The following is a 14,110-nucleotide window of genomic DNA, read 5'->3' on the forward strand; positions in this document are numbered from 1 at the left end:
ACATTTGTCACAGTTATGGTGTGAATGCTTGCATTGGGTAGAATGGGAGGAGGTGGTTAAGGGAAGAGAGAGTTGGAGGGGCACGGGGGGAAGCTGATGTCTGGGAGCAAGAGGCAGCAAGAATATGGATAAGGTACATGACACTAGTGTACTTGCCCTGGCAGAGAACGAGGAAGATGTGTGCAGCACACGATGATGTGAAGGAGTGGGTTGGGGGGGGAGGGGGGGGAGGTATACGACAGAGGAAGAGAAAGACAGCAGAATTTATTCTGTGGGAGGAGATTCACAGAGAAAAGTTGATGTCACGAGGATAAGGATGAAGATCAACGTGGCACCAGAGTTACTGAAAATTGAGACATTTCCCATCTAAGTAATTCGGAAAATAAAAGCTGGTATTGTGGGACAGCTGCAGGAGGGAAGGAGTAGGGGGATGGCATTTAAATGGCACAAATTGTGTAGCAGACATTTAAATAGAGCACATTGTGCTCAGTGCCACATTTTTCCACGGACTGCCTTGATTAGTGCTGATGCATGAGATACAGCAGATTTGGTATGAGAGGACTAGAGTGGGATGTTCTTGGTGAGTGCGGAGAACAGGTCTTGCAACATGGTCTTCCACAGTGATATACTACATGCAACAAGGGGTTGTGTGCAGGCGTGGCACATGGAAGGACCTGGATATTCCACAGAATTAGACTTTGGGGGAGGTGGGGAGAATTTTGGTAAGGTGCTCTTCACTTCAGGGCACAATGAAAAGTGGTAAAAGTCCTGGCAAAATACATGTTGCTGCTGTTCAGCCTTGGGAGTGGTCCTCCGCAGCTGGTTTGTTAGGATGGTTGGGCGCATGTTATGGCACAGGAGATCTGTTTGTGGACTAAATTTGGAGTTTTTTTGAAGACTATCACAACATATGTGCAATGGACTGCTTGGCACTGCAGATGTTCTGTCATGTTTGGCTAGACTTTTTTTATGAGGGATGTTTTAATGCGAAAGGGATGACATCTGACATAGTGGAGATACTGTTGATAATTGGTGGGGTTTACAAGGATGGAGATTTTCATAAGGCTATCTGAAAGTTGGAGGTCAACTTCTAGGAATGTAGTACACTGAGGTTTGACAGAGCACTGAAAGACCTGAGTCGAAACAAGGCCCCGGGAGTAGACAACATTCCATTTGAACTACTAATGGCCTCGGGAGAGCCAGTCATGAAAAAACTCTACCATCTGGTGAGCACGATGTATGAGACAGGCGAAATACCCTCAGACTTCAAGAAGAATATAATAATTCCAATCCCAAAGAAAGCAGGTGTTGACAGATGTGAAAATTACCGAACTATCAGTTTAATAAGTCACAGCTGCAAAATACTTACGCGAATTCTTTACAGACGAATGGAAAAACTGGTAGAAGCCGACCTCGGGGAAGATCAGTTTGGATTCCGTAGAAATGTTGGAACACGTGAGGCAATACTGACCTTACGACTTATCTTAGAAGAAAGATTAAGAAAAGGCAAACCTACGTTTCTAGCATTTGTAGACTTAGAGAAAGCTTTTGACAATGTTAACTGGAATACCCTCTTTCAAATTCTGAAGGTGGCAGGGGTAAAATACAGGGAGCGAAAGGCTATTTACAGTTTGTACAGAAACCAGATGGCAGTTATAAGAGTCGAGGGGCATGAAAGGGAAGCAGTGGTTAGGAAAGGAGTAAGACAGGGTTGTAGCCTCTCCCCGATGTTATTCAATCTGTATATTGAGCAAGCAGTAAAGGAAACAAAAGAAAAATTCGGAGTAGGTATTAAAATTCATGGAGAAGAAGTAAAAACTTTGAGGTTTGCCGATGACATTGTAATTCTGTCAGAGACAGCAAAGGACTTGGAAGAGCAGTTGAACGGAATGGACAGTGTCTTGAAAGGAGGATATAAGATGAACATCAACAAAAGCAAAACGAGGATAATGGAATGTAGTCAAATTAAGTTGGGTGATGTTGAGGGAATTAGATTAGGAAATGAGACACTTAAAGTAGTAAAGGAGTTTTGCTATTTAGGGAGTAAAATAACCGATGATGGTCGAAGTAGAGAGGATATAAAATGTAGACTGGCAATGGCAAGGAAGGCGTTTCTCAAGAAGAGGAATTTGTTAACATCGAGCATAGATTTAGGTGTCAGGAAGTCGTTTCTGAAAGTATTTGTATGGAGTGTAGCCATGTATGGAAGTGAAACATGGACGATAACTAGTTTGGACAAGAAGAGAATAGAAGCTTTCGAAATGTGGTGCTACAGAAGAATGCTGAAGATAAGGTGGGTAGATCACGTAACTAATGAGGAGGTATTGAACAGGATTGGGGAGAAGAGAAGTTTGTGGCACAACTTGACTAGAAGAAGGGATCGGTTGGTAGGACATGTTTTGAGGCATCAAGGGATCACAAATTTAGCATTGGAGGGCAGTGTGGAGGGTAAAAATCGTAGAGGGAGACCAAGAGATGAATACACTAAGCAGATTCAGAAGGATGTAGGTTGCAGTAGATACTGGGAGATGAAGAAGCTTGCACAGGATAGAGTAGCATGGAGAGCTGCATCAAACCAGTCTCAGGACTGAAGACCACAACAACAACAGTACACTGAGTCAAAGATGATCTGGTGAAATGGACAGAGAACATGTTGACACTATGAAGGATTGAGGATAGAGTATCTTGTCCCTTATGTCAGAAATGAACCTGAACCAGATAATGGGTTTAAGATATTGAGTAGCTAGGAAAGTTTCCTCTAAACAGCCCATAAACAGATTGACACAAGAGGGTGCCATACGGCTGCCCATTGCCATGTCACAGATTTTTACATACTTTCTCATCAAAGGAGAAATAGTTATAGGTAACAACATAGCTATTCAGGTGTATAAAGAAGAAGGCAGTATGTCTGGAGCCAGCAGGATACTGCAAGAAGTAATGCTTAATGACAGTAAAGCACTGGATATGGGGATGTTGTGTTATGAGGAAGTTACATTGGCAGTGACAAACAAGAATCCAGGTGGAAATGGAGTGAGAGTGATGGAGAGGCAATGAGGGAAATGGTTTGTGTTCTCGATATTTGAAATTAGGATGTACTCATATTTAGTGGGTTGGAGGTGCTGGTAAACTTGTCGAGATAGTTATTGTGATAACGAAGTAACAAGCTACAATGGGGGATACAGGGTGTCTAGGTTTATCGATTTTAGGAATGTTATACATGACAGGTATGCCGAGGGATGGTGGAGAGGAGAAGAGAGATGGGCTTGGGCAGACGTTCTGTGACGGGACTAGAAAGGACTGGTTTTCTTGAAAGGATCACTGTGGCAGGGCTTGTGTGGAGAGTCAGTTTGCAAATACCTACTGTCACGTAATCGGTGCTGTTCATCACAATAGTGATGGGTACTTCTCTGCAGGGAGAATGATCAAATCGGTGTCTGAGTTAAGATTTTGGACAGCTTCTATTTTGTCCACAAGAAAGTTTGTGGGTTTGTGTTCTTTTGAAGAGACATGTGGCCAGGCTGCAGGTAAGGTATTCCTGGAAAGTCACTGGTAGAGTGGATGGCAGGGGGTATGGGGGAGGGGGGAGAGGGAGGGGGGAAGGGAGGGGGAGGTAAGAAATGGGAGTGTCAAGGTTCAATGTTAGCTGTTAGTCAGGTTTTGTCAAAGGAATTATTGCAATTAAGTGTTTCCAATACATGGGTTAGGTGATCGTAGATGTTTGATTAGTCCAACATGATTGAATTTGGGCATGTCATTGACAGTGACTGAATCCTCTGTGGGACTGAAGTTCTTGGTTAGTAGTTTGACAACAGACTACTGGGCTTGTTTGGATTCTGGGATTTGTGTGATGTTGGGAGAGCATTTTGGAGGATTTTGCAGATGGAAGAGGTCAGCAAGACTGGCTCAGGTTGTACGTGAGGTTGAAAAGGAGGTCTCATTGGGGTAGGATACATCCTGTTGGGCAGTGCTTTTCTGAGACAGGAAATAAATGACAGAAAATTAGATAACTTTAAGAAATGGTCTTTGGAGTGGTCTTCCAGTTATTAGAGAGCAATAATTTCAATGTGGAAGATAGGGTGCAAAGAATTGGGAGTGCATAACTGAATTCAGTGCAGAGATAATTCAGGGGCAACTTTCCCAAGGAATTTTTTTCTGAGGGATATGGATTGTTGTACTCCAAAGACATGGAGATCATTGTGAAAAGAGGGGTGGTACATGAGGAAAAGAGATTTTTTGATTATGACATTTTACTTGTGGGGTTGGGGGGAGGCGATTTTGACTGATGAGGCTGCATTCCATAAACATTATATGGTACTATGTTTTACACAAGATAAAAGAAATTAGAACTCATACAGAGACATACTGAGTTGTTTTTTCCTTGCTCCATTTGCGACTGGAATAGGAATGGAAATCACTAGTAGTGACAGGTGGTACACTTTGATTGGGGGTGTGGGTATTAAGCACTACATGATAACACTGGAAATAGATCCTAAAAGACACTTGCTAAATGGAAACAAACTAAATAAACCCAGGAAGATCAACAAATAAAGACCTGAGATGTAAAAATAGTTGTGGAAAACTATTTGTGGTGTTGGGAAATGAATACATCAAAGGAAATTACATTGGGGGACCTGTTACACAGTCTTACAGTATGAGAATATTTTGTTGTGTGACGATTGTCACACATGTAAAAAGAATTGCCTAGGAGATGGTATTGATCCATGCATATTACATGAGTTAACAGTAAGAAAAGCATGTGCAAGAGGGGTAGACAAACTGGATGGGCTGGTGTAAAACATGTTCAGGCTGATGGAAAACATGTTCTATCATCAAAGCAACTGCAATCAATGATAACGAGTGTCACACAAGTTTGGTACAACTGCGTTTGTTCACATCTTTTCTCAGGCATGGCAACATATGCTTCAGAAAGTCTGTTATCAGATCAAGAGCAGGGAGATACACTGCAGGCAATCAGAAGCTGTCCTCACTGTTAAATTTTTGCTTCGTGAAGATGATTTCCATAATGAAATGTTCGGTCATGTATCATATGTTCAATAACAAATTTCATGTCAATATTTCATTAGTTGCTTAGGAAAGGAAGGTATAGAAATGACTTTAAAAAAAGACCTATTCTGTCTTTTTTTTTTTATTTGTATATCCACAAATCTGTACTGAAGGAGGCTTCATAGAAATCTAGTATTTGTATGTCAAAGTAAATGAATGTTACTAGGTGCAAGATGTAAGATTGCACAGAAAACTTACTTTCCAATATCCTCAAACACATCGTAGAAATTTTCAAAAGGTTCTGTTATGAAGTCCATAAGTGACTCCTCAATGTGAAAGACGAGCAATCAGGCCTCCATGGCATTCAACAATTTTCAGTTCACGAATACTGTCTTGCTACCCTGGAATAAAAAAACAAAATGCAGAAACAACTAAATGGCAGTTTTGTTTCTGTGCTAAAAAGGATTCTGAACAAGTAAAGGAACTGACCTTCATAAAATGAGAAAACGCATGCCCAAACAAACAAACACCCTTCCATTAACATTATTCTGATAGCTTAGCAAAGCTATTTTTTATGGCCAAAAACTCAGCTTTTTCATCAGTTAGCAGGGTAACTCTTTCACATTATGCCTGTGATCTTGCAGCCATGTCGCAACCTCATACCAGAGGCTGAGTGTGTTGCACAGTTTAAAAATGATAAGAGTGTCATCCAGTTTCCTTTATGACAGTAATTTTGCAGCTTTCTCACCTGTAGCACTATTTGAGTATTACATGATATCTTCTAACCAGTATCACTGTAACAAGGAGAATTTCTCAAAACTTATTTTCTCTCCTTCACACCACCAAATGATATTGATTACAGTGGTGACCAGTTACTGTATTTTAGCTTTATTCTGTTTGAGGATGTATAAGAACTCTGTTGCTTGGATGAATAGGACTCAAGCAGTCCATCCATGAAACAAGAAATTTTAAAAGACTGAGAACTGGCATTCATGGAATTCCAATGAGCAGTGAGGAAAATACACGTCAGCATCTAAAGTCTCACTTACACGAACAAGTCTAGTACAACAGTCACCCACTAACAAGGGTGTCTTTTTATACAAAATATTCCTGCCCCCCTCTCCACCCACTTTGGCAAGTAGCACACCTTCAGCATAAATAGTTCCTATGGAGATCTGTACTGGTACAATTAAAGAAGGCCATTTTTAATATGACACATAGTGTTTCACCACCACAGACCAATTATGTTAATAACGTAGACAGGTTGAGTATTTTCTACCAGCATTGATAAATGTCAGAAATAACGTAGTCAAGGCCACACTAAAACTTATGGTATTGGTCGTTTGGACCAAATGACAGCGAGAGTTAGAAATAATATTCTCTTGCCTCATTACTAGTAACGAATAATCACAGACAACAGTTACATTAGTATCTGTAATTTATGTTCTAAATATAATAAGAATTAAATCAGTATTTGCTTTTAAACATCTGTTCTGATGTAATTTAATACAATTTGCCCCAAGTTCCAAATATGATATCAACAAATTGTTACTGAGGTAGTATATGATATACACAAATTGAGTGAGGTTTATTATTCAAGACAATAACTTACTGTCGAGTTACGGGTGGTGAAAATTATAGCATGTTCATTTGGATTTGATGTTTACTTTCTTTCTTAAGAAAAATATTATTTACCTTAGATAGCATGAGCTACCAACTAAATACCGCTACAGTCATGTGTGATAAGATATAGGCCTATCACCATTATCATGTGCTGTGAAATACTTATCACAGTACTTTTGACAAGCACGAATACCAGGAAAGAATAAGATGAGAAGATGACAAATTATGTGACTGGATGGCACAGGTGAAACAAACGGCATGCTAATTCTTCAATTTATTCTAAAGAACAAGTATGTTTAGTCGGTTACCTTGCAACTGTTCTCTTGTGTTTGTTTCTTCTTACCCCACCCAGTAACACAAAAGCTAACTCGCGCGTTTCCCAAATAACGTCCTGAAAGCCCTGGATCAAGGCAGTCTTTCAGATATAGTATTTGACTCAGTTCCACAACAATGGTTATTAACAAAAGTAGCATGACATGGAGTATCAAAGAAGTTTATGACTGGATTGAAAAGAATGATGCAGAACATTATCTTAAATGGGGAGATTAATGGGGGATTAACAGGTGTTGAAGTAACTTCCGGTGTCTCCTAATGGTTCAAATGGCTCTGAGCACTATGGGACTTAACACCTGAGGTCATCAGTCCCCTAGAACTTAGAACTACCTAAACCTAACTAACCTAAGGACATCACACACATCCATGTCCGAAGCAGGATTCGAACCTCGACCCTAGCGGTCGAGTGGTTCCAGACTGTAGCGCCTAGAACCGCTCGGCCACACTGGCCAGCGGTGTCTCCTAAAGAAGTATGTTGTGACCATGGCTGTCCATCTTGTATACTAATGGCCTGATTTACAATGTTGGTAGTAAACTCTGACTTACTGTAGATCTCGAAAATAGTTGAAAATGATGTAAAGCTTAGCAACTTGCTTTGGATGTTCAACAAAGTACATTTACATCACATACATACTCCAAAGCCACCTTACAGTATGTGGCAGAGGGTGGTAAAATGTACTACTACTACTACTACTAGACATTTTATTTCCTGTTCCACTTGCAATGGGAGGAAAAAGATTATCCAAATGCCTCCAAATGAGCTCTACTTCCTCTTATCTTGTCTTCATTACCCTTGTGTGAAATGTATGTTGGTGGCAGTAGAACTGTTCTAATCACCCAAAAATACTAGTTCTCTAAATTTTCTCAGTAATGTTTCACAGAAAGAATGTCACATTTTTCCTACAGCGAATGTCTGTAACACTTGTGTGTGTTGATCGAATCTACTGGTAAAAAATCTAGCAGTACGCTTCTCTATTGCTTCGATGCCTTCCTTTAATTTTACTTGGTGATCCAAAACACTCTAACAATACTCGAGAATGGGTTGCACTAGTGTTCCGTACATGGTCTCCTTTGTACATAATTTACACTTTCCTCAGACTCTCCCAATAAGCCAAAGCTGGCCACTTGCCTTCCCTACTACTGTCCTTATATACTCGTTCCATTTCAAACTGCTTTGCAATGTTACACCTTACTATTTAATTAATGTGACTTTGTCAGGTAGCGTACCACTAATATTGTTATTCCAACATTAAGGATTGCCTTTTCTATGAATCTGCATTAACTTAAATTTTTCTACATGTAGAGCAAGCTGCCATTCATCACACCAAACTGACATTCTTTCTAAGTAATCCTCCATCCTTCTACAGTCAGTCAACAATGATACCTTCCCATATAATGCAGTGTCACCAGCAAGCTGTCACAAACAGCTGCTCACTCTACCCTTTCACACTTCCCTGCAGCACTCCCGATGACACCCTTGTCTCTCATGAACACTCTTCAAACCATTCACACATACTGAGAGCAAAACGATCCCAACACCAAGAACGAATTGTGTGACATAAACTGAAGGAGGTAGGCATGTTTCTATATCTGAAAGATGATGTCTATTCAAATTTACCACCAGTCCCTTAAGAGTGGGAGTACAGGTTTGCTTTAAATACACACTGTAATGGTTGTGAGCATTAGCTGCCTTTGAGATTGGCCTTGGTGAGTTGATGTTAGTCAAGAATGCCATTAAGGCGACTAAGACCTCATTATCAGCACCTCACTGAGTTTGAATGAGGTTGTGCAATATGGCTACAAGAAGCTGGATGTTCCTTCAGCAACACTGCAGTTCAAAGACTTGGCAGGAATGTAGCCACTGCACGTGGTTGCTGAAGACAGTGGTCACGAGAATGTACGGTCCCCAGAAGACAGGGCTCCAGACACCTATGTGGCACTACCAAGAGTGAAGACCATCGTGTTTGGCTTATGGCTCAAGTGCATCATACGGCATCCACAGCAGCAATCTGAGCAGCAGTTGTCTCCACAGTGACTAGATGAACTGTTACAAATGGTTACTTCAAGGATCTCCAAGCCAAGTCCCTGCAAGTGCATTCCAGTATCTCAAACCACCTACTTTTGTGAACTGAGTGCTGTCAACTGAGAACTCATTGAAGGCCGGGATGAAGGTCTGTTGTGTTTTCAGATGAGAGCTGGTTCTGCCTAGATGCCAGTGACGGATGTGTGTTGATTTAGAGGAGGCCAGTTGCGGGCCTTCAACCAACCTATTGCAGCGCTGGACACACTAGACCTACACCCGACACCCGGAACTATAGTCTGGGATGCAAGTTTGTACGGCAGCAGGAGTACTCTTATTGTTATCTCATGCAGCCTAACTGCAAATTTTTGTGTCAATTTGGTGATTCAATCTGTTGTGCTGCCATTCATGAACAGCATTCCATGGGGTCTTTTCCAACAGAATAATGTCCACCCACATGCTCCTGTTGTAACCCAACATGCTGTACAGTGTGTCATCATGTTGCCCTGGCCTGCTCTATCACCAGATCTGTCTCCAATGAAGCATATGTGGGACATCATTGGACGATAACCCAGCATCATTCACAAACAGCAGTAATCATCCCTGTATTGACCAAACAAGTGCAACAGGCTTGAAACTCTATCCCGCAAACTGACATCTGACACCTGTACAACACAATGCATGCAATTTGCATTCAACATTCTGGCAGTTGCACCAGTTATTAATGTATCAGCATTTCACATTGCAACAGCTTATCCGACATGTACATTAACCTTTGATCTTGTATGTTAATCACTTAACTATGTTACCTAAACAAATGTATTCCTGAAATTTCATTACCCTTCATTAATTATTTTTTGGCATTGCAATTTTTTTCCCCATCAATGTATCTGGAAACCTATTAAGTATGCTTGGATAAAGAGGGTTTAGCTTCTGGATTACTGTTTTCTCATAGACTACTAATTGCTGTATTTCCCATTTACTTGTTCCTTCCTCTGACAAGATGCTACCCAAACACTTAAATTCTTGACATCCCTTGATGTGCTGATCATCTACTATTCTGTTTCTTTCATTTTGTCCACTGCATATGTAGTCTGTTTAAAATTTACTTTCAATGGTGATCTATCATATTCTTCTAATACTTTTCTTAGAATAAAGGAGATATCACCCTTTTCACTAGTGACCACAAAATGAACATCTGTGAAGAATAAGGCATACATACAGTGATCCATTGCTATCTGCATGCCCATTCATGCAGTTTTCCTACTCCACAAGTCTAAGGCTTCCTCCGTGTATATTTTGAACAATGCAGGAGACAAAAAAAAAAAAAAAAAAAAAAAAAAACTCCCTGCTTCAATCCTTATGAAATATTAAAAGGCTATGATGAAATCTTATTCCCCATTTTGATTACACACTCTGCAAATGTGTTTAGGTTGTATATACTTCTAACAAATGTCTCTCCACACGCACTCCCCCTCAAGACTCCGAGCTGTTTCTTCAGGAGTCCAGTGTCTTTCACCTTCTCGAGATCTATGAACACCAAATGGCTAGTGTTTTATCCATCTGCAGCAACTGTAGTTGTAATTACTGAAATAATCAGGAACCAGTTGCATAAAAGGATTCTATTTCCTTAACCAGTTGTACAGCCACTACAATCACACGATCACAGCAATGTGCTGCATGCATGCATGTTACTGCTGACACTCGCAAATAATGTGGTAGTTATAACATTTTGAAGGGCACTAAATGCCTGAAATTGGCTATGGAAATAAAATTTCCTTTATGTAACTAGTTGCTGGTTATTCTGAGAAAAACTAAATGACTACTCAGATTCCTTTCCTGTCTCTTTGCCTTTAGTTATTTTAAAGTAAAAATATTGTCATGATCAGATTGTTCCTTCCAAAATCCACTTTGCTCTTCAATATCCATAAACATCCTCTTTATCCTTTTAGGCTCAACCATAGAATCTACCAACAGAGTTTGTAACACTGACTCCTTGATAATTTCTTCATAGCTTCTACGACCTTTCTTATAAACATGACTCAGACTCCATACCTTGAGCATTTTCTCTCCCTTTAACAAGCATGGGTTAAACAACTTACAAAACAAGGCACACATAAATGGCAGAGTGAAAATCTCATTCTGGAAGGCACCCATAGACCATGTATCACTAATTCTACTAGTATGTTTTCTGGTCCAGGAGATTTTCCACATTCAATTTCTTTCACAGATCTCCCTACTACTGCTTTGCTTATTGGTCCCACATTTCCACATAATTCATTGCCCAAACCCAGGTCTATGCCTTATCACTGTTTCTCTCTTTCACAAGCTGTGCCTTGAAATGATTTTCCCCATTCTGTAATGGCAATAATTATTATATTTGTCCCTTCTTTCACATTTCTTCTTAAATTCTTCATTGTTTTCCAGGCTTCTCCCACCTTTGTGCCCCCATACATCCTTCTCCTCATATCTCCTTCCTCCCTGTCTCATTCTTCCTATTAATAGTTTTTTTAACCTCCTTTGTATTCACAAAGGCCTACCTTTTTCTATTCTCTGGGTCTCTTGTTTTCTCCCATGTTTTGCATTTACTTCTCTACTTTTGTCTTTTTTTTCTATGTACTCCGGCCAATGCTCTGGGCTTTATTTCCTTTCTTCGCTTTGTTGACCCAGTGCTTCATCTACTGCCTCATAAATGCATCTTTTAATTGCTTGATATTTTTTTCAGCATTCCTCCATTGAAAATTGGCAGGTTTCTAATTCATCTTGGTTTATAAAGAAATTTAACACTTTCATCCCTGAGGGCATTACATTATATTTGGCTGATCCAAGAAATAAAATATGCAGATACAGTTCTTAAGTCAAATAGAAAGTAGAGTCTATAAACAGCTTAGAGGAATTCCTCAGGAAGAGAAACATACAGAAATGTTTATGGATTTATTAGTAAATGTCACCAATTTCACAGTAATTTTAAGAACTCACTTGAAATTAACTGAGTATTTTTTGTGGTTGTATTTGTATACTAACTTAACAGAAACAAGTTGTTCAGTATAGTTTTAAACTGATTCATGTTGTTTTTTTAACTATAAAACATGTACGTTATCATACTATTTCTAAATTAGTTTCTCCTATATCTGTATCCAGCACAACATATGAATAAAGAGGAACAACAAAGTACAATATAGGATGCAATGGCAATATGAAAGATGCCCTGAAAACTGTGTTGCAATATACTACTTGCGAACATCAAACTGAGAAATCAACAGGGTAGGTGAATTGGGTTGACCCACAGGATTTTGACAGAACTAGAGACACATAGCTAAGAGCAAACCTAAAAGAGCTAAATATCAGTTGCCAAACAACATAATGATATCATAATTATAAATGAAATGTGATAAATTACAAGTTTTAATCAGTTCCAAAAGCATGACTAAACTACTTTTAGTGCACAACTGATGTTCACTCCTACAGCTTCTTATAATGTGCTTGCTACTAATCGTTTGCAGTGTAGTACTACAGGATGAAACGTAGGAAACTTATTGGAATACTGTAAACAGATGCACCTGTTGTTTGGAGGTATTCATCAGAGCATCTCGCTGGTGAATGGCTTGTCTTTTAATACAGCATAATTTCCAAAATTACTGTAAGCCCATTTTGCATCAGTAACTAGTATTTAAATTTTACTAATGGTATGTATGAAAAATTGCTTTGCAACAAACAAAGATTGCAGTGTCAGTCACTTTCAATCAGCCTGCATGAGAATACTCATTTTCCAATGTTCCCTGAAGTATTTTTGACAGCAGACTTCGACTGTTATAAAATGTGTGTGCGATTATTCACAGCAAACATGAAATATCAAAATCAGATACTGGTACGTAGGCTAAAAATTTTATTAACCTACCGAAAATCGATTTAAACTGTCTGTTGTTACCCTGCTTTGCTCTGAGGTGTGTAATCCATTAAATCTACACTGATTTCGCTTTTGTCGGATACGTACTATCAATATATGACTCGAGCAAATTGCAATTTCAATTTCCAACTGGTACAACGTTCATTTCTCTGAATATAGCTATTGTGTTAGATTTTCGTAATCATTTTGCCCTGTACCGCTTTCTTACCCTTCGAAGCAGTTCTAAACATAAAGTAAAATAAAGTTGTTTCGTTCTACAGATTTGATGTGACAGAAATTACCGAAGTTCTAGTCTTTATTATTAAGTAAACGCAGCATCGTGATTTCAAAATTTACTTCCGCGCATTCAACAAACAAATAAAACGTGTTTAAAGTATGGGTTTATACATATTTCGAAGAACGTTAACATATTTTAAAACGTACAGCAACTTATGTTAAGAGCAACAGTTTTAACAACAAGTTCATAAAAATCGTGACAACGTGTGGTAAGCATAACGCTAGTATCTGAGAATGCCTTTTATTGACAAAGTTATGAAAATGCTTACTTGCAAGGCGCAGTCAGCCGTGACGTATTGTATCCAAAACCATTCACGGGGAGTAACACTTTAACAGATACAGAAATACAACGACGGAAACTGGAATGGTTCTACTGAAGGTGCGATAAAGGCCCATATCTACACTGACGATACGGACGAGTGTCCTTCCATATTTGCCACGTACACTTCAGTACACCGGCCCTAACAACTACTGTACCATATTCTGAACAGTCATTCACAGCACACTTCCATTCTCCACAAAACATAAAAATCTAACTTTTGGTATGTGATGTGACAGTAGAGAGCTTCTTGTCAGCGCAACCCGCGCAACAGTCAGCTGTTTCATGTTTACGGAATGTGGCTACCGCAGGCGAACAGTGGAGGTAACAATGCATCGTCTGCTACTGACACCGCTCAGTACGATGTTACGAAATCACATTCTTCGGCCTTGTTTGTGTTGTGATAGTTAACCACAAATGTATGAAGATAAACCTAAAACTTTTGCAGTACGCATACTATTCCATCTTCCATCACGATAACAATTATGAGGTTAGTGCAGATAAGAGTACATTCCAAAGTCGATTGGCCCTAAATTACACACGGAAGTATTTTTGGTAACTCGTTATACAAGTAACACCAAGTATATTGTCCATGGTGAAGGGAGTAATCATCGAGATGTAAAATTCA

General features: G+C 39.5%; 1 protein-coding gene across 1 annotated transcript in view; it reads right to left on the reverse strand.

The window, feature by feature from the left end:
- The window catches only part of LOC126174805 (death-associated protein kinase dapk-1-like), a 286,891-nt gene extending 273,093 nt beyond the window's left edge, over positions 1-13,798 (reverse strand). Inside the window, exons 1-2 of the mRNA XM_049921178.1 lie at positions 13,433-13,798; positions 5,263-5,405 (exon numbers count right to left, since the gene is read on the reverse strand). Coding sequence (XP_049777135.1) covers positions 5,263-5,321 — 59 coding nt within the window. The 5' untranslated portion in view covers positions 5,322-5,405; positions 13,433-13,798. The remainder of the gene's footprint in view (positions 1-5,262; positions 5,406-13,432) is intronic.
- Positions 13,799-14,110: the final 312 nt, after the last annotated feature.

The sequence above is a fragment of the Schistocerca cancellata genome, chromosome 3, assembly GCF_023864275.1.
Source record: "Schistocerca cancellata isolate TAMUIC-IGC-003103 chromosome 3, iqSchCanc2.1, whole genome shotgun sequence".
NCBI classification, from domain to species: Eukaryota; Metazoa; Arthropoda; class Insecta; order Orthoptera; family Acrididae; genus Schistocerca; species Schistocerca cancellata.